The 18,821-nt window shown below is 43.5% G+C and overlaps 1 protein-coding gene across 2 annotated transcripts; it reads right to left on the bottom strand.

Annotated features, from left to right (window-relative positions):
* Window positions 1–648: 648 nt before the first annotated feature.
* LOC309692504 (occludin) lies at window positions 649–18,093 on the bottom strand. Of its 2 annotated transcripts, none has more exons than XM_082511082.1 (9): window positions 17,777–18,093; window positions 13,572–14,163; window positions 11,350–11,541; window positions 10,802–10,969; window positions 6,900–7,063; window positions 5,251–5,421; window positions 3,016–3,187; window positions 1,962–2,003; window positions 649–1,831 (listed from the first exon to the last, which is right to left on the bottom strand). In XM_082511082.1, exons 2-9 carry the CDS (start codon window positions 14,148–14,150, stop codon window positions 1,733–1,735), a joined length of 1,587 nt encoding a protein of 528 aa, XP_082367208.1. In that variant the 5' UTR covers window positions 14,151–14,163; window positions 17,777–18,093; the 3' UTR covers window positions 649–1,732. The 2 variants fall into 2 exon arrangements, with proteins under 2 accessions (XP_082367208.1, XP_082367207.1); XM_082511081.1 differs by having other exon boundaries at window positions 5,251–5,505; window positions 17,777–18,091.
* Window positions 18,094–18,821: the final 728 nt, after the last annotated feature.

Raw genomic sequence — 18,821 nt, 5'->3', positions numbered from 1 at the left:
CCTCTAAAACAGCAATAAGGATCATTATTAGGCCAAATGTAGATAACACAATAACTTTATAACTTAAAGCAAAATTGGGAAACGTAAAGTCCGAAACAAGTCTTTATATTAAGGGCCATCAGTCACACAATACTGTTTGGTCTGGGTCTAAACAGAGCGCGTTGTGTGTGACGTCTTCTTTTCTGCATGCGGGCGCTTTGAGCGTTCACAATAGAGCGCGTTTGCTGTCGCATTTTATTTATCGTGTGAACGAGCAGACAAAAAAAATCAGATTTGATCAAAAAATCAGAATTGAGCATTAAGACCTGCAGTGTGAACGTAGCCTAAGCAATTTCCAGCATGCTGGAGCGCCGTGTCACAAGGTAAAAATATTGAAACTGAAGGATTGTTGATGGATCAACAGCCAATCTTTATGATAGGAACGGATTAGGATCAATTGGGCCAGAAGCTGATTTCCAGCAGGCGGCAGAGAAGTGGAGAAAAGTTTGAAACAGAAATAAAAATCTGACTAAAACCTGAAGCAGGGAAGTACAGAAACGCACCACCAGAGGGCAGTATTAGCTCACATTAGTCTCACTGACTGCTGCATCAGCAGCGCTCCTGCTCCCCCTGCTGGCAACTCGCTGCACATGCACTCCAGAGCAAATAGAGAATTAGAAATGTTTATTATTCACTAAATTCAATACTTTTTAGACAACATCATTTATGGAGGTACACAGTTACAAAAATGGTCTTTTTATAATAGCGTCAAAGAAAATAAATTCTTACAAAAATAAATGGCTCGCAAATGGTTTTTAAAATGACAACAATGTTCTTCATAAAAATACAAATGCAAGACGAATCACAAGCGAGTCTACATGAATTTAAGGTGTACAGTAGATTTTCACAAACGCTGAGGATTAAAGCTCGTTTTCATTGGCAAAGAATCAAATGAGTTCAGCTTCGACAGAAACAGCGAGGCGGGTTTTTCAGGAGTGTGATGAAAACATACAGACACTGTGGTTAATTTGACTAATTTGCATAGTTTAAACACACAACTATGAGCCTACAGTATGTACAAGCACGAATGAATCTCCAGGTTTTAGAGACCAACTGTAAATTTGTTCTGATATATACGAAGAGCACGACTCGTTAAAAGAACGCACAATACAACACTGCCACACACAGCCTGTTGGCCAGTTTTGGTGTCACAACATCTGTAAAAAAATATAAAAATCTCAGTGTCGACAAAAGCAAAAAAATGGTAAAAGAAAGCTGTTAAGTTCAGCCACATTTAAGGTCGTTACGAACGCCGACGTGAGAAACCCTCAGCTAATGTTCGTCGGCCACACAGAGGCTGCGTGTTTGCTCACCTACAACATCACCGACTCTTATCTGTGGAGGAAAAAACAAAGAAAAGTCGCCTATCGGAGAGCAAACGCAGAAAAGCGAGCAAAGCGTTACCTCGGGCGACTAATTATTAGGTGACCTTCAAACCGCCTCTCTCCAACCGCAGCCTTTGATCCTCAGGAGTAGCCGTACCCTGCAAGCACTGAGGCCACACAGGCCGGAGGCTCCTCCCCTCATTCTCTCCCAAAATCAGCGATTATTTGTTTACAGTAGATCATTAAACTTGCAGCGTGTTCCCCGTGTGTGTGTGAGCGTGAGTGTGTCCTTTAACTTTGGTCTCAGCAGGTCACAGAGTCTTTGTGGCATGTTGGAGTGTATCGTGTGCTGTGGGGAGAGTGGGTGCTCAGTGGTTCTTGTCATAGTCCTTCACCATGCGTTTGATGTGGAACAGTTTGTGTCTCAGCCGGCGGCACTCTGTCTTCTTAGCCTGGTAGTCGGACGTCTGCAGACGCAGCACAGAAAAGCCCGTTAAAACAGAAACTCCACACAGGTTTGGGTCAAAGGTCTTTAATAATAATAAATAATGTTTGTTTTAGGTGAGTTAATAAAAAATGCCTGATATGTCTCCTCACCTGCTTCAGGTCCTTCAGCTGGTTATATTCCTCAGCTACAATCTGGGGAATAACACAGAGGTTATAAGGTTTGGTGTGATCGTCATACACAAAGGAAACATTAAAGCTCACATTTTGTGTCTTTTATGCACAGAGAGCTTAATAAGCAATGACTTTTTTAACACAGTGGCTCTGAGTCACTCTTCACCCTCGATAAAGGCCAAGTCGAGAGACTCTACAAAGTCAGACAGGTTGGAGTTGTGATCCGAGAAATGAACTGTACAAAAACTGACAGTTAATGGAAAACTCTGATATTAGCATAACTCCCTGTAACAATTCTCAGAAAGGTTAGTATATTTATAACAGCGGGGGACCGATCAGCTTCTAAAAGCCAACGAGCAATGATGGAAAAAGCTCCTGCGTGTGACTCTCGGAGCTTAATATAGACGCTTTTCCATTAGTATCTACTCGGATCGACTGGTTTTCCATTACAACTGAAAACCAGCTAATGTGCATGATCGTTGTTATAGCAACGCATCCGACTGCGTAATTAGTATGCGTCACGAACGTTGAGGCGACGATATAAACTCCGGGTTAGTCTGTGTGGCTCCTCGTCACGCTCGGGGAACGCAACTCGTGACTCTGCAAATAACGCCACTGACCAGCCAATCAGTGGCGTGCAGTCTGACGACATCACATTTTAGTACCTGCTCGGATCGCAGGTACGATGACCTGATGGAAAACCCTGAAAACTTTGGCGAGTCGATCCGAGTAGGTACCAAGGCGGACTTTATCATCGCAGTTTTTTAAGTGACAAACACAATAAATGCGTCAAATATAGAACAAATGTAAATGTTTGTTTTGTCGTCTTTGCAGATCCAGGATCGTATTTAAGATAAGATAGAACTTTATTAATCCCTCGGGTGGGTTCCTCTGGGAAATTCGATGATTTATTATGTGAAATGAGTTCCACTGAGAGGGAGCTTCTCTATGATCCTGCTTTAGTGTCCTTTCCGTGTCCAGGCTCGTGCAGCTCAGCCGTGTCGTGACTTTCTGAGGAGAGGTTTCATCTCACCTGGTATTTGGCTGAGGTGTCGTCCAGCGTGTCCAGCTGCCGGCTGAGCTTATTCAACTGGTCGTTAATGTCGTCCATCTCAGCACACAGCCGCTTGTACTCCCGAAGGTCGGCGTCAAACTCTCTCTTATAATCGTGTCGCTGATCATCCGATGTTATCTCTGGGTACATGCTGGAGGAAAAGAATGAAGGGAGGCAGGTGGTGCAGAGGAATGAGTGATGGAGAGACAGCAAAGGAAAGAAAGACAAACATCAGCATTGCAAATAAATCTCGACCAATCAAAATGCAGAGTTATCAACTCCATCAGTCAAGTAAACGTTTACTTCTACAGCACATTTAAAACAACCAGCTTATAAGCATATGCACCATAATAACAGTCACTAAATCAACTGCAAATATACGCTAAAAATCATTAAATAAAACTAAGTAAAACAATGCTTTTTCTATAATAAAATCCAGCTCAACTAGAACTGAATCTGGATCTAGGAATATCCAAGAGCAGCTGGCTCACAGACCTCAGTGTCGTGATAGTTTAATAAGGTGCCGCCAAACCATTAAGACAAGTGCTGACATTTTAAACTGGATCCTGAAACAGAGCCAGCATCAGGAGACCAATTAGGGCTGCCACGATTAGTCGACTATCAAAATCGTCCACGACTGATTTAATAGTCGACGCATCGTTTGAAGCTTTGTAAGATCCTGAAAGACGCAGGAATCAGTAGCAGGATTTAAGAGTGTAATAACGGACTGAAACAGAAGATGGCAGCACTGCATGTACAAGGATACCAGCTGCCGTTAAACCCCGAAGAAGAAGAAGCTGTGTCCCAGAATTCATAGCGCGGCCCAGCTCAGTTTATAACAATGGCGGTAGCTAGTTAGTTTTAATATTACTCTTATTATTCTTTCTGGGTCACAAAATAAACGTTTAACATATTTTCAGGCGAGAATGTAGCTGTGTAAACCTCAAATATCTGCTCAGTTTATCAAGACACCGCATATTTTCAAAAGCGCTCCGACGTTTTCGGAGACGTCTGTTACCCACTAGCTCGATAGTTAGCCGGGGGCTAGGTCACTAGAGCCGTGAGAACACCGGACTCCCGGCAAATCGTTTTCAAACCCACCGCTGTCTTTCACTACTCAGGTTAAACATGATATATGAGTCACTTAGATAAATTAAAAATGTTATTGTTTGGCTTTTTTCAGTGTTTTATTTGTTCCTGAGTAAATCGGTTTGTCTGAGATTAAAGTTATAGTTTTTACACAGCTGAATAAACATCAAGCAGACAGCTGATTATCAGAAGTGTGAGATGCTGGAGAATTTACTCCGGTGTCCTGTTATATTTTAGATAGCAAGGAGTTTATTAAACTTCACCGAAACAATCTGCAAATTTCATTAAAATTTAATAAACTATCATCTTGTCTTTATTTTTAGTTAGCACAGACCTTAAACACTTAAAGCTGTAAGCTAATGATAGTTATATAAGAGCAGATGCTGCTGGTGCAATAAGCTGTACATTTTATGTCCAGTGGATGATGATCTGATTAATCGAGTAATCGCAAAAAATAATCGGTGACTAGTTGACTATCAAAATAATCGTTTGTGGCAGCCCTAAGGCCATTAAAGGTGTAAAGCGCTCACGCCCTTTCTTTCATGCAAAAGGTGAGCTGCTGCTCAGCGTCCAGGCCAAGTGATCAAAGCCAGCATAAAAGAATGACTGATATTCCTTCAGCACAGAAACACTGAAAGTTCAGCTGTGGCGAGTTCAACTTTAAATGTCTCCCTCTGGGATACTGAAAGTGTGAATAAATGTAACCATGCACAGTGTAAATTTCCTGTCTCTATAATGGACCTTGTACCTTTGTCCCACTTCTCTAATTATGGCCGAGTACAGCTCATGTGAGGCGGCATGCTTTAGAGGATTAACTGCTCTCCTGGACAGAGCGAGGGAAACGCCGTGGCCTCTTGTCCTTTGAGTGTCTGTAACTTTACCATTTTAAACGTACATGTTTCAAATCAAGAGATGTTCTCCCTGCACTTTCCCTAAATGAAGGTACTGTGCATGGTCTTCTGAGCTTAGGAATTAAGTCGTGTCAGAGAATATAGGTCAGGTCCCGAGGGCACGACAGCATTCGGCTGCAATCCCCATCCTGAGTTTTTTGCCTAATGACATTTTCTTCTCTAATCCAGACTGTGAGTGAGCAGCTCACAGATAAAGTGGAAGATTATTTCTCACCTCTCCAATTCTTCTGCATCCAGTTCATTGCCCGTCTCTCCTCCCGTGGTGTACTCCGTGTCATACTGAGACTCGTCCAGTTCTGGGTTACGTCTGCGCCTCTTGCCCCTGTTTGCGGAGGGTTTGCGGCCTCCGCCCGTCTCTTCTGAGGGGCTCGAGCTGGTCCCCCCGCTGTGGAAGAAAATGTCCACATCATGGCTCTGTTGAGTGAGGTGTGCTGTGACCAATGGTCGGCTGTTTGTCCGTTCAGAGTACCTGCAGAAAAAAGACATGAGAACGCGGCTTCTTCTTTCACGGGCTTACCCCCCCGAGGGGGTAATGATTATAAGTTTAGAAGAGCTTAGAGCTCGGAGCTTTTTGTTTTTCACCAAGGAGATTTTTGCATTTGTGTTTTTCATCAGTTTGGGAAACAGTAATGGCAAACATCATCCCACACATGGAAAAGATCAGCAGCGTTTAAACCATAACGTGCTTGACGCCGCAGATAGGAGCACACGAAACTGACAAAACCAATCGATAACGTCAGCAGAGTTTTTCCATGTTGATCTCTGATTTAATGATCAATACTACTTTCTTACATTATGCAGCTAGACTGGAATTACATGTAAAAGAGATTTGGGGAGGGAACTTTGCATTATGAGGCTAAGATTTAAAAAAGCAGACTGTTCATCGTGCAATATGACCCAGAGTTACTGCAAAAAAGACGATCGCGTGTGCTGCCACCCTGTTTCCTTTTCCCTCAGCTTCCTTTAGCTTTTTTAGTTTTCACAGTGCAGAAAGGTGTAGTCGAACATTTTAAAAATATTTAACCAAAGATTAAAAAGCTCTAACGACATTATAATCACAATAATAAAAGAGTGCTCCTAAATGCCCCGGGCAGACGCCATATGGAGGAAGGCAAAAGTAGACCTTTACTAACCCATTTATGATTATTGCTGCTCATATCTACAATCTGACTCTGTGCCATATGGAGGCTCTCAGTGACCAGGAAGCAGCTACAGCTCTTTAATAATGAGAACGAGAGACACATTCAATTTTATGGGTTTGTGGGGATTTGTGGAGGAATCCAAATCCAATGGCACAGATATTACAAGCTCCTAAAAAACAACTGTGCACACTGCATCTCTGCTGCTTATCAAACACAGGTTCTGTTTGCCTTGTGAGGAAAATCTGCACTTTGAACCACATCGACTCAGCGTAAAGTGTGTGTATTTTGTGCTGTTAACAGCACAGTCATATATATATACACATACATATATATACACATGCACATACATATATATATACACATATATATGTATGTGAAGAGGAAAATATAAACAGATTAATTCTGCATCATTGAGCCAAAGAATCTGTGGCAAAGATATTTTGTAACAATCTATTTCTTTTCTCTTCCTCTGATACAATAAATATGTTCAATGATAAGTCCTGAGCTCAGGGTAAAGTGTGTGTTCTTATTAGTGATCTCACACAGCTGACTGAAGTGACACAAATCAGGAAGCACGAAACAGTTCTGTGGTTCTGGGACTGTGTGAAAAGAATAACAATCTACAATAATAATAATACAGAGTATATACTATACACGCCAGACAAATATCTGCAAGCTCACGGTGTTGAGATAAGTATTCAAAGAAAAGTGAACCACCTACTCATTGTTGTCGTACGCATCGTCATTGTAGGAGCTGCTCTCCACCTTGGGTGGGGGGTAGGAGACGACGCTGTTAACTGAGGCGTTAAGCGGCCCGCCTCCCTTCTCTGACACCAGCAGGGTCGGGGCATCCTGAACACTCCGGCTTTCCTCCACATTGTTCACCTTCAGCAGGACGGAAAAAGCAGAGAGAGCAGGTTCAGCAGATGCAAACAAACAGCTGACGCACTCAAAGACCAGACCAGCACACGGCCTCGTTTCTCCTCTGACACATCGGATGCACCAAAACCATCTACTGGGAATTTGTTTTGTGCCATTCGTAATATTTACTAGTTCTACTTAGCAAAAGCTTTGAAGCAGTGAAATATACTAAAGTAGAAAGTGATAAAGGAAAGCGTTGGCTTCAATGATGGCTTTTAAAGACACAGAGAACGAGATGAAGGAAAAAGTTTAGTAATTAGTACTTTAAGTCTGAGTGAGCAGTCAGGCATAAAATTGCACTTTGCAATCCAACTCCACACTGAGCAGCTCGGCTCGCAGTGCACGAAAAGCTCAGGAGAGCAAAAACAAAGGAGAGCTACAGGAGGTGAATTATAAATCAAAACTAAGCCTAACCAAAAATAAACCAATTCTTTCAGACTGCAATAAAATACTGTTTGTTTTACTGACGCCTGTTTCTGATCCTTAAAACCTACAGCAGTGAATGACATACACAGCAATGCTTCACTTCTTTCTACTCTCTCACGTCTTCACGGACACCTGGAACGGATCTGCCCTTCCTGTCTGTCGTTAAACAAAAGGAGTCGAAACGTTTCCCTGTATTTCCAAGTCCTTCCTGTGAGGTCAGGTGACAGCATGACGGCTTTCCTCACAGTGAAGGCCTCAGGGTCGGTCAGTGTTTAAGCCACTAAGTGTATCAATGATTAGACCTGCGAACAAAGGCCTTGAAACGCGCTCTACTATCTCTACTACCTCGCACCGAGGGTTTACTAACCAACCACCGTACACAGCTCTACTCCTGTGATAACATCGACCAGGTTTTCCGCTCTCTAGGTGGTACATCGCTAAATTCCTGAGAGCTAAACATCAGCCTTGCCCCTAAAAAACAATAATCACACTGGGTGGAGCGCTTGGGTGGGGGCGAGAAGGGCTTCGTGCAGCTGCAGGAGAATCCTGTTGGAAGAATCTCAACAATGTCCTCTCAGTGAGAAGCACAGCGGCTGTGAGCGCAAGCACAGTAAGAATGTCTGAGAGTGCTGGGCCTGCTGAAGCAAAGCCAGGAGGCAAAGATTGACAGGAAGATTAAAAAAATGGCTCGCAGGCAATGTTGGATGTTGATGAGGAGGCGCTGACCCATGGAGCAGCAGTATAAATGAGGCATAAGTGCATGTCAACAAAGGAAGGAATTAGGGGGCATAGACAAAGAAACAGAGTCTTGATGGAGACTCTTAAGGCTTAAAAGCAGAAAATCAGGAGATGTGTCTGTGTCAGCCGGGAAAGGTCGGCTTGCATAACTTTATAAACCTTTTATTTGAGGTAATTAAGTAGAGATGATGGTCTTTACAGAAACTTGTTAGAGCAGTGACTAATCAGAGATTTAACTACTCAGACACGAGGTGAAAATGTGGAAGAGTAACCGATTCTTTGCTCTCCAACTCACCAATATTTTCTCATTATAATGTTGAGTTCACGCTGCTTAATGTCCTGACAGAACATTTTCTAACTGTGAAGCAGCTCAGGATGCTGCAGACAGCCCTGCAGGAACCGACTCTGATGACCTCATGCAGCACACACAATGCAGCGCACCACCTCGGGCCAGCTGAATGCAGCTTGTGTGTGAGGTCATCAGAGCGAGCCAGGCCTCCCTGAGCTCAACAACAGAGACGGGTCCAATCTCAGACCGACCACAGCCTTAGACTGTCACTCGCCTGGTGCTTAAAGGAGCCAAACGAGGCCGATGACTCATTCTGTGGCAGCGACGCAGGTAGTGTGTCAACAAAGTAATAAAAAAAGCCTGCAGTGTGAATGTGACTGGCTGTGATCATCATAATGATAGTAATATAAGGAACGTAAGGACAGGAGAAAGCCACTGGCACACGCTGGCCGATGTGCTTCATGTAGAGCGCAGTCTTCATGCAGGAAGTTTGACGCACAGACTACAGATCATATATGTTGTAAACGTATAATTATCTGCTCCCACTGATCATTAAATCCTCTAAGATTCATCTTTCTGACTGTACAAACTCTTCTGTGACTAAAAATATACTTTGGTGTTTTGACTTCTCGGAGAAATTTGTTCTAGTGAAGAGACTTCATTACTGCTCCTGCAACGAGCTTGATGACTTCACTGTGCTCCATTATTAGGCAGCAGTGCTAGTCACTGTGGGCTCTTCTCATTCACTCCGCCCTGCCTGTACACCTCTGCGTGCTATGTTACACTCTCGGGAAGGACGAGCTCTCTCAACAACAAACGGCTCTATATCATTCACCAGTACAACACGTCTGTTTGGTGGAACTTCAGGTATCTTTGCAAGAGCTACACTGTGACTCCCAGCGTCCTTCGACACACCGGTGTAATCAAATGATATTAGGCGAGAATGTAGCAGTCTTAGTTTTGGTTGTGCGGCCTGCGTCGGCTGTCTTAGGGCGAGAGGGAGGATGCAGCGGAGAACATGCAAACGCCACACAGAAAGGCCTGATGGTGGAATTGAACCCAGGACCTTCTCGCTATGAGGCAACAGTGTGAACCACTGTGCCCTGTTTAATCATAATTAATCTGGGTTTCTTTCTTTTGTAGCTGGCACGTATCTGCTATGTGCCATGTTTGTATATTTATCTGCGTTTCTGACATTCGAGTGGATGATGTTTGAACAAACACTAGATGGGAACAGGAAATAAAGACCATTAGTGTGATGAGGTGCTGTGCCGGAAACCTGCAGTACATTACGTGACTGAAAACATTTCTTAGATAAAAGTGCACGTTTCTCTGCATCCTTAATTCATCAGACTATCCTGTTACGGCTGGTTACGAACTATAATTAAATCTCTTACACAGCGCTCCCACATTTCAGTTCCTGGTCCTACATGACTGAAAGGCTGTTGACTTTTAGAAAAACACAGAGGCAAACCACCTGCCTGCTTACCATCTCCTCGGGTGGTTAATGATTATTCAGACTGAAACCAGGTTGTAGGCCATTTGCAAACAATCACCGATTGCTATCATCCTGACCCTGAACAAAGTGACTCGGTCAGAGGAAACGTTAGCGTTAGCGTTACTGTTTCCCTGCTGAACCTTTCACAACATCACACATGAAACTCCTCTCGGACTGTGAACTCATAAAGCCAGGCAATAAAAGCATATGAGAGAAGTAAACTGGCGATCAACACCAATCAACTGTCTCTCGACGCAAGTTATATGTTACAAACAGCAGGGGTAATCAACAGACTAAAATAGGGTATGTGCAAGTCTCTGCTTGGCTATTTACAGGTCACCACAATCGCCTACCTGTCATTATCACTGATGACTATCTACACAAGAAGATTACCTCACTGGCAGCTGCCTGCTCACCTACTTCGCTGCCATTTAGCAACAAATCACATTATTTGTGACAGAGAGGTAAAGCAAGTCGGCTTAATCGTTTATGCAAAAGACACAAAACAAACCCCGCTGTGGTTGAGCATTTCATCATCTTATCAAATCTGTCGTGATTACTGTGCTCCACCTGAGGCTGGATTTAAACTCTGCGTGATCCTGCTCACTTGACTCCAAGCTCTGCATGCATAGACTCTAGGCTAGTTTGGGGCAAAGGAAATGCAGGAATGCAGGAAGGAAATGTGATTTAGTTTTTTAAATCCTCCATTTAAACCTTATTAAACTGTGTCCGCCATCCTGTTGTCTCTTACCCAGTCCTCTACATCTCTGCCCTCTGAGGCCTTCCCACCAACAAGAGGCTCTTCCCAGTAAATATTCGGTTTGCCATAGCGCCAGATCTTCCCTCTTGTCCTCTGAGCGAAGAAAGCAGCAACACTCAAGGCGATGACAACCAGGAATCCACATGCCATTGCAATTCCCTGGTAACGACAAGAATATGAGTCTGAGTACATCACGAAAGAGATAAGCGCCGAGATAAAGTTGGTTTATCCCGGTACAAAAAGTACAAATGTGTGGCAACATTACGAGTCACAGTGCTGCACAGAACTAATGTGAGAAGGAAATCTCACTTACACCACAGTTTGAACAGGTTTTAACAAGCAGATAACAGAAAACAACTGAAGTCGTTACCATTTTCACTTTTAATAAACGGCTGATAAACACAGAAATAATCAAAAAACAAATCAATCAAGAAAACCTCTCGCAGACTTTTTACCATTTCAGAATAAACAGGTTCATCGGGCAGCGTCATCATTAAATAATCCTGGAAACAAATCCTTCATTTAATATAGCTACAGACCTCCTGTGGGTCCACAAAGCAGTAATGGTACAGGTACTGGTTGTACATGGGGAAGCCTCCCACTCCTCCCATCTGCGAGTAACTGGTCTGGTAAAGATTCTGGCACATCATGAGCATTGGATTGTACATCATACTGGAGGAGCTCTGGGCCATGGGGTTTACCCCCACGATGTAGACGATGTTTATGATGCCCTGAAAGACACAGAAACAGTGCACCGACATATTTAGTGTAAGAGTAAAGACACATGTGACATCTGAGGGCTGATTAGTGAAAGAGGCGTTTCAGAGGCAGCAGCATCAGATTACATGATGGCAAACAGTCAGCAGCAATCTTATCACATGTGTGGAGAACACATTGTGAGTCCAAAGGCCACAGTACAAGGAGGAGACAGACACCTTCCACGTTGGACTAACAAATGTTCACTGGCTCTCTGGCTTTCATAAGTATGTATTTAATAGTCAAATCAAGTGGAATCATTTTTAAAAAACAAACATTTATGTTAACAGTAAATGAATGAATCATCACAGTGAAAGCTTCCAGGTCAGCACAGAAAGTCAGACTCTCTCTTTTCACACTGGCTCCAGAGTCGTGCTCTGTACACTGAGCTCAATAAACGTAATGGTGTGCTGGATTAACATCTGTATGCAGCGGTCCAACAGAGCGAAGAGTAGAAGTATTCGGCTTCAAATTATGTTTCTGGTATTTCGGGTTTTAGAAAACATCCAAATTTAAATACTATTCATAACAAAGAAAGGCGTTCCCAGTTTTGACTGTCGGCGTAGGTGTGAGATGGGAAGCTTGCAGGAAAATACTGATGATGATATGATTATGTTAAAAATACACTTTATTATCCTAATGGAGTTCCAGTTTACTATCCACCTGAATTAACCTGAAAGAGCAGAGCTCTCACAGACATGCTTGCTGTCCATGTACGTATCTGTGCATGTGACTTATTATATCATTACATCACTGAGCTCGGTACCACAACGACTATCAGCTGTTTGCAGTGGACAACGACACCGTCTACAGGCCCAATATTACAAACTTAAACTCAGAAGCTAAACAATCTGTTTGTGTTTCCCTCTATTCATATTTTTGTGGGGACCAAAATCCCCACGAGTCTGAAGACATTTTTGAGGCTCAAAATGTGGTTTTCGAGTCAGGGTTACAGTTAGGTTAGGCTCAGGCTCAGGGTCAGGCTCAGGGTCAGGGTCAGGGTCAGGGGAAAGCATTGTGTTAATGACATGTCCCCACAAAGATATGAAAACATGGTGTGTGTGTGTGTGTGTGTGTGTGTGTGTGTGTGTGTGTGTGTGTGTGTGTGTGTGTGTGAGAGAGATTCAGTGATGACTGTAAATTAATTTCCCTTTAAGCTTTACTGTCTGTGCAACAACAGTTTAAGTATATGTCTTGAGCTAAAATTATTTTAGCTGCATGATGATAAAGTTGAGCTCTTTCGGCAGGGGAGTTGGGGATTTTTGTCAAACAGCTGATGAGAACGACTACAAAAGGTTTTGTCCTAAATGGGAGGTTTATGAGGGAGCTCGGGTCACGTTGGGGTGGCTGTAGCTCAGGAGGCAGATCGGGTCATCGAATAACTGGAAGGTTGGTGGTTTGATCCCTGGCTGCTGCAGTCTGCATGCCAAATATCCTTGATACTGACCTCAAGTTGCTCTCTGCATCCATCGGAGTGTAAATGTGTGTGAACGCTACACAGAAAGCACCTGTGTGAATGAGGCATGCTGTGTAAAGCACTTTGAGTGCTCAGGTACATTATTCACCGTGTTATGCTAGCTTTTGTAAATAATTGACTTATTTAAAGTACAGGGCTCCTGTGTTTCAGTCTCCTCAGTGATGCAGAAGCACAGAGTCAGAGTTGGCTCCATCAGATGAAGGTTCTCTTCTATTATCTCCAGAAAATTAGTAAAAATATATTTACAGCTTTAAAACTGTCCAGCAAAGGTGTTTTTATTTAGTTTTGTACCTTGTCTAGTTTGAATTTGTCGAGACTTCTTTGCTTTACTGATTATTTGCCACTCCCATATTTTACAGTGTTATGATAGCACAACCTGGCAAACACTGAGGAGACAAATAAAGTGTTGAGAAACATAATTTTCACATGAATATTATGCTTTCAGAAGATCATTCACCAAAGTACTTGCACTCCTCTCTGTGTGTGTTAATAAAAAAAGAGCACATGGGAAATTAAAAGCAGTTTTACCTGCAGGGCAGCCATCAAAACGCTGGATATCAAGACAGCCAGGAAGTACTTTCTGCTGCGGACTGCGTTGGTTTTAGAGAAGCTGGCAATGAAGAAGGCCAGTGCTCCTACGAAGTTAATGGCTGCCATGGCAATCATAGCAGCTTTGGCCGAGTAAGGAGAAATGTAGGAGCCGGAGCCGTAGTAGTTTCCGTATCCGCCGTAACCACCGTAGCCCGAGCCGTAGCTGCCTCCAATGTAGCCGCTGCCGTAGCCCATCCCAGAACCGTAGTAACCCATTCCCGAGCCGTACCCGTACTGGATATCCCACATGAGCGTGGAAGCCACACAGGCGAATATCGCCAAACACAGCACTATGACTGTGACCATCATGGCTTTGACGATCCCAGGAGGTGACAGCCATTTGTAGAAGTGCTGCGGCTTGTCCTCCATGTAGTAGGATCCTGGTGGAGGTGGGTACACGTTGTAGTCGCTCTGAGGGCCATGGAAGCTCGCCGCAGGCCCAAAGCCATTGTTGGGTGGAGGGGTGAAAGGGGGACTGTAGACCGGCGGACTCTCGTAATGCTGTTTGTCAAACATCGCTCAAAGACGTCTGAAAGTGTAAAGAGAAACACACAAAAAGTCCGTCAGCAACCGAGAGATCAACATGTACGGCGCACAGGCGGGAGGAGCCGTCCTGAGCTGCGTTTCAGCTGAACTGATATGAGCAACGCTACATGAGCAGATACGGGAAAACTAGGTGTGACTAGCAAACGAGGACAGTGTAAATGTTTTACCATTTACAAGGGAGTGCGTTTTATGATGGCACAACTAAGCTTTGTTTATCCAGTTTTCTCCTGTTTGGCTGAGAAAATCACGTCTTGGACAGATCACATAGAAAAAGACACACAGAGAAAAAAATGAGAGGAATAGCCGCAGTTATGAGGTCTGTGAAGCAGCCGAGTCAGAATCAGTACGGAGACGTCAGTACCAGGACAGGGAGAGCATCCAAACAACAATACTTTCCTTTCTGCCTCTTTACAGGCTGTGGAAGTGTCTCTAGCCTCACGATGTCCACAATTTGAATATTTCACATCTCAGTATCCAGCTAAACATTTTTCTGCTACACAGAGATTTGCAAGGCCGCAGTTTACGACATAACAATCCCCATTCTTCTAACGCCGAGCTGTACAGGGAGTGGGAGGCCAACACGTTTCACTGAAAGGCACGTAAACAGCTTTCCTGCAGAAGACCTCGAGGCCTCCGTTACCTTTATGTTACTGAAAACTGTGCTCTCTCTGTGTGTGGTGTAAATACGAGTATAACAAAGCGTTACACCTGCAACTCATTAGTTAGCATTGTCATTCAACAAATAAAGTGTAACCGGATCTCAAGTTTCATTTAAAACAGCATGTAGACACACGTACAGAGCCGGTGGAAGAGCATGTTTGACATTTTTCTTACTCAGTTTCTGTGCTGAGATGTTTCGGGGGGGTTATTGGTAATTTAAAAAAAAGAAAGAAGGAAAAGCCTAAGATGCCGAGTCATTCAGAAGTTTAGACACACAGAGAGAGACACAGTCCCTGGCACTGCCCACAGTGTCATAACTCTTGCTCTCTTTTATGGGACTCGGGTGAACACAATGGAAGAAGAGGTCTCGCCTCAGAGCCTCCATCTCAGACACCTTCCCATTATACCCTCCCTCGGTCCTCCGTGTCCTTCAACCCCCATACAATTGCCCTGTCTCTTAACTCTCTCCCCCGCTTCTCTCCTGCCCTCCATAACTTCTTGTCTTTGTTTCAGGAGCAGGAGGGCAAGAAGTCAAGGCTGCCCGTCACGGGAGCAGTGTTGCTATGAAACCAAAGTTAGAGAGAGAGAGAGAAAGAAATTGGGGCAGTGTCCGGGGACGATCAAACAAGGGCTCCTCTGTGCTGCTCCTGCACGGACGGAGGCAGAAAACAGAAAAACAGAAAGAGGGGGGTACAGGTGGATGAGCATGTCCTTTATTCTCAGCTGGGTGCTCGTTTAGTTCCTGCTACTGCGTTTGTTTATATCGGTAATTTAGCTTTTTACAGCAGCCCACTGTCCCCAACTCAATAAATGTTGAGCAATGAAACAAACCAACAGAGGCCCAGAAGATGCAATCAAACAATGAGTTTGAATGAACACAGGAGAAGAAGTCTGCAGCATCACATCAGCACACGTCTCCTCCTAAGAATGCACTTGAAAATGCTTTTATAACATCGGGGTTAACGCCCCTTCTCACGTCGATTACAGATCAAATACATTGATTACAGTAAATGGTACATGTTAGATGGCTAAAACAGACACCGAAGTTCCTCTTCCTATAACACCTTCCATACATGGCAATAAATTTAAAGCCTAGATGGTCTAGAGGGCTTGTCCTTTCTTGACTGGTCTTCTGTCATCTGTTACCAAGCAAACTGAAATGCAGTTAGAAGCTAAATGAATTTGGGGCCTTTGGCCTGACAGGATTATATGTGTTTGTAAGCGTGTACGCTGTTTATCCTTCTGTGCTCCAAGTCACCTACACAATAGATTGTGAAGACACAGCGCTTCACAAAGCTTAAAACCTTCTTTAATAGACTGAGCATCAACTCTGAATGAGCACAAACATGCAATGTGTATAAAATAATTATATGTAATAAAAAGGTTAATATGGTGGCAATAGCTTTAATAAACATCTTTAATGCAATATCAGTGCTGTAGGATATTATTAATGCAATGGTAATAATGCAGGTTATATTGTAGCAGTAAAATAATTTCTGTATGTCCACACCACTCAGCTCTGACTGCGTGACTTCTACCTCACATTTAATTGCTTCTCCCTAAAATTTCCACTTGATTGCACAAGCAAAAGCTGAGCACCTCAGGTCATCTCAGGAAGAAATCAGCCAACAAGCCACTACACACTTAAAATACTCTGTTTTAAATAAATAATAAAACTACTACTACTATTACTACTTCAGATTGAGAGCTTGTACATGAACAAGAAAGATGTTTGTAGCTGCAGCACAATGATTGTTATAGCCCACAAAAACATGGGGATCACTTATTGGGGACCTTTTCTCCCAGTACTGGCCTGGATACAGTGTAACTACTGTAGCAGGAGTAGTACAACACCGACAGCAGTATCAGTACGTGTTTGTCTAACACTGGGTTGCCTGGCTCGTTTTGAGGCTGGGCAGAGAGCGCAGTGCTTGGACCGAAGTCACAGGTCACGTCAGACGCCCACCAGCCACAGTCTGAGCACCACTACAACACAGAGTCTCTATCATCCGTCGCTCATGAAGGAATTCCAGTTATACAGTCACATGCCGTACATCTGTCAAAAACTATTAGACCCCTGCCCGATGTAGGCTGCGACCCACTGGCACACTCACACGGGAGTCAGCCAAGACTTCCTGCTCAAAAACACCCACTGACAAAGCTGCACCATAAAATCTGTGGGGAATAATCACAGCTTTCTTTTAATGCTCTAACACGAAAAAAGCTTGAGGGACGCGTTTCACCTGGTGGTTTTAAAACCCTCCCCGTGCCAGACCGAGACACAAAGACAGGCACACGGACCTCCAACAATGACTTTACAGAATAACCAGCTGATTGAGGAAAAAGTAGGCAAACTGAAGCAGGAGGTAAGCAACAGACCCCCGGTGTCTACAACGCTTACACGGTCTTAATAAAGGTTGCATTAAGAGTCGGATCAGCCATTAGAGTAGCTCTGCTTTAAATATGAAGGATGATAAGATCAAGGCGCTGTAAGGTGTGCAGTATTTTGCATGGCCAAAGCACAACTTCACACACACATGTATTTATATTCATAAGCGCTAACCTGGGTACATACATCACTGAGGTAACACAGCGGTCTAACTGATTACATGCTTCAAGTACTTTGGATTTAACCGTGATTTATTTTACGTCAAACTAAATACTCGTCGTGATATCAATACAGGCGGGGTTTTGCGCTCTTTCGAACAAGAGGGATTCTGGTAGTTTTAAACAGATTTATGTACCGAGCGTAAGCTAGCTAGCAGGACTCGGGGGTCGTTAGCCCACCTGTCGAAGTAACGAATGTAAACCCGACACTCGCTGTAACAGCGGCAAGTATGAACAACTTTATGAGACATTAAAGAAAGTTACCTCACTTCTTAGAGGCAAAAAAGTCACAGTCTGCATTACCTCTATCCACCTCACGGTTATCTTACCTGAGGTCGCCGAAGGGGGGGGGGATAGAAACTTGACCAGTGGCCGCCCTTATTTCCTGTCAAAACTCTCCTTCCTTTAAAAGTGTGAAGCTGTTTGGGAAACTAAAGCGCCCGTAGAAAAATGCGTTTCTCCGTTTAAAGTAAACCTCTATCTGAAAGCAGCGCTGGAGTGGTTTCTCCGTCTGTAGCAGCCGTCTGTCCCCGGCACAGAGGCGCAGTGAGCGGTCTCTGAACAAGTGCTTTGTCCCGCTGGTCCGCCGCGATGATGAGGCCCGCCGCGCTACACCGCCGCCTTTCAACCGCAAGAGGTCGCGCTTTCTGCCTTAGCACGGCGACACACCAGACGCACGCATTATTAGAAAGCAATGTTTTCGCAGCAGACACATAGTAATAACATTTAGCAACAAAAGGGCTCAAAAAAACGGAAGCAGGCATAGTCTTCCGCTAGACGATATAGTTCTTAAAGCTCATCAACAAACCGGCTTCAGCGTAGATGCTTAAGAGGGACCGTAAAAAGTTTACACTAGTTAGAAAATAACACCGAGAGGGGAAAAAATACAAATTAAAACTTTTGCTAGGATTTGTTTTCAATAAAAGCTGTATTTTTGGCACGTGCTCTTTAATTATGTATTTATTCATTCATTTGGCTGGAGGAGTTTTTACAGGTTTATACAGTAAGTCAGATATAAAATTAGAATAAAAGTTTACAGTTGGGGGCCAACACATGTGTTCAGTGTACTGTCACATAAACACTCATATTAAATAACACTGATACTTCACAGCAGTTCTAATACCGTTTGATAAAATTAATAAATGGAGAAAAAAACTGGTGTTTTTAATAAGTCGAGCTGATAGAGTAAAATAGTGATAGTAGTATAGAGATGATAGTGCCATATAAACAAATACTGCTCATTTATTCCCTGTATTTTTACTTTAATGCTGCTCTGTTACACTGTTATCCTCAACGAACCTTAATAAACAAGGATTAAAGAAGGAGTTCTTGTAAATAAACCTTTGGTATTTCACTCCGGGAAAAACACTGTGA

Source organism: Aulonocara stuartgranti, assembly GCF_965226115.1.
Source record: "Aulonocara stuartgranti genome assembly, chromosome: 17".
NCBI lineage: Eukaryota > Metazoa > Chordata > Actinopteri > Cichliformes > Cichlidae > Aulonocara > Aulonocara stuartgranti.
The sequence above is the reverse complement of the archived record's forward strand: the minus strand, read 5'-3'. Positions and strand labels throughout refer to the sequence as shown.

Bases quoted from the DNA above. Each gene is read 5' to 3' on its own strand.
- LOC309692504 (XM_082511081.1), bottom strand. From the start codon at position 14,150: ATGTTTGACAAACAGCATTACGAGAGTCCGCCGGTCTACAGTCCCCCT. The intron at 10,970-11,349 runs GTCTGTAGCTAT...TGTCGTTACCAG, and splicing joins GCTTTGTGGACCCACAGGAG to GGAATTGCAATGGCATGTGG. The intron at 1,832-1,961 runs GTGAGGAGACAT...CTGCGTCTGCAG, and splicing joins AGCTGAAGGACCTGAAGCAG to ACGTCCGACTACCAGGCTAA.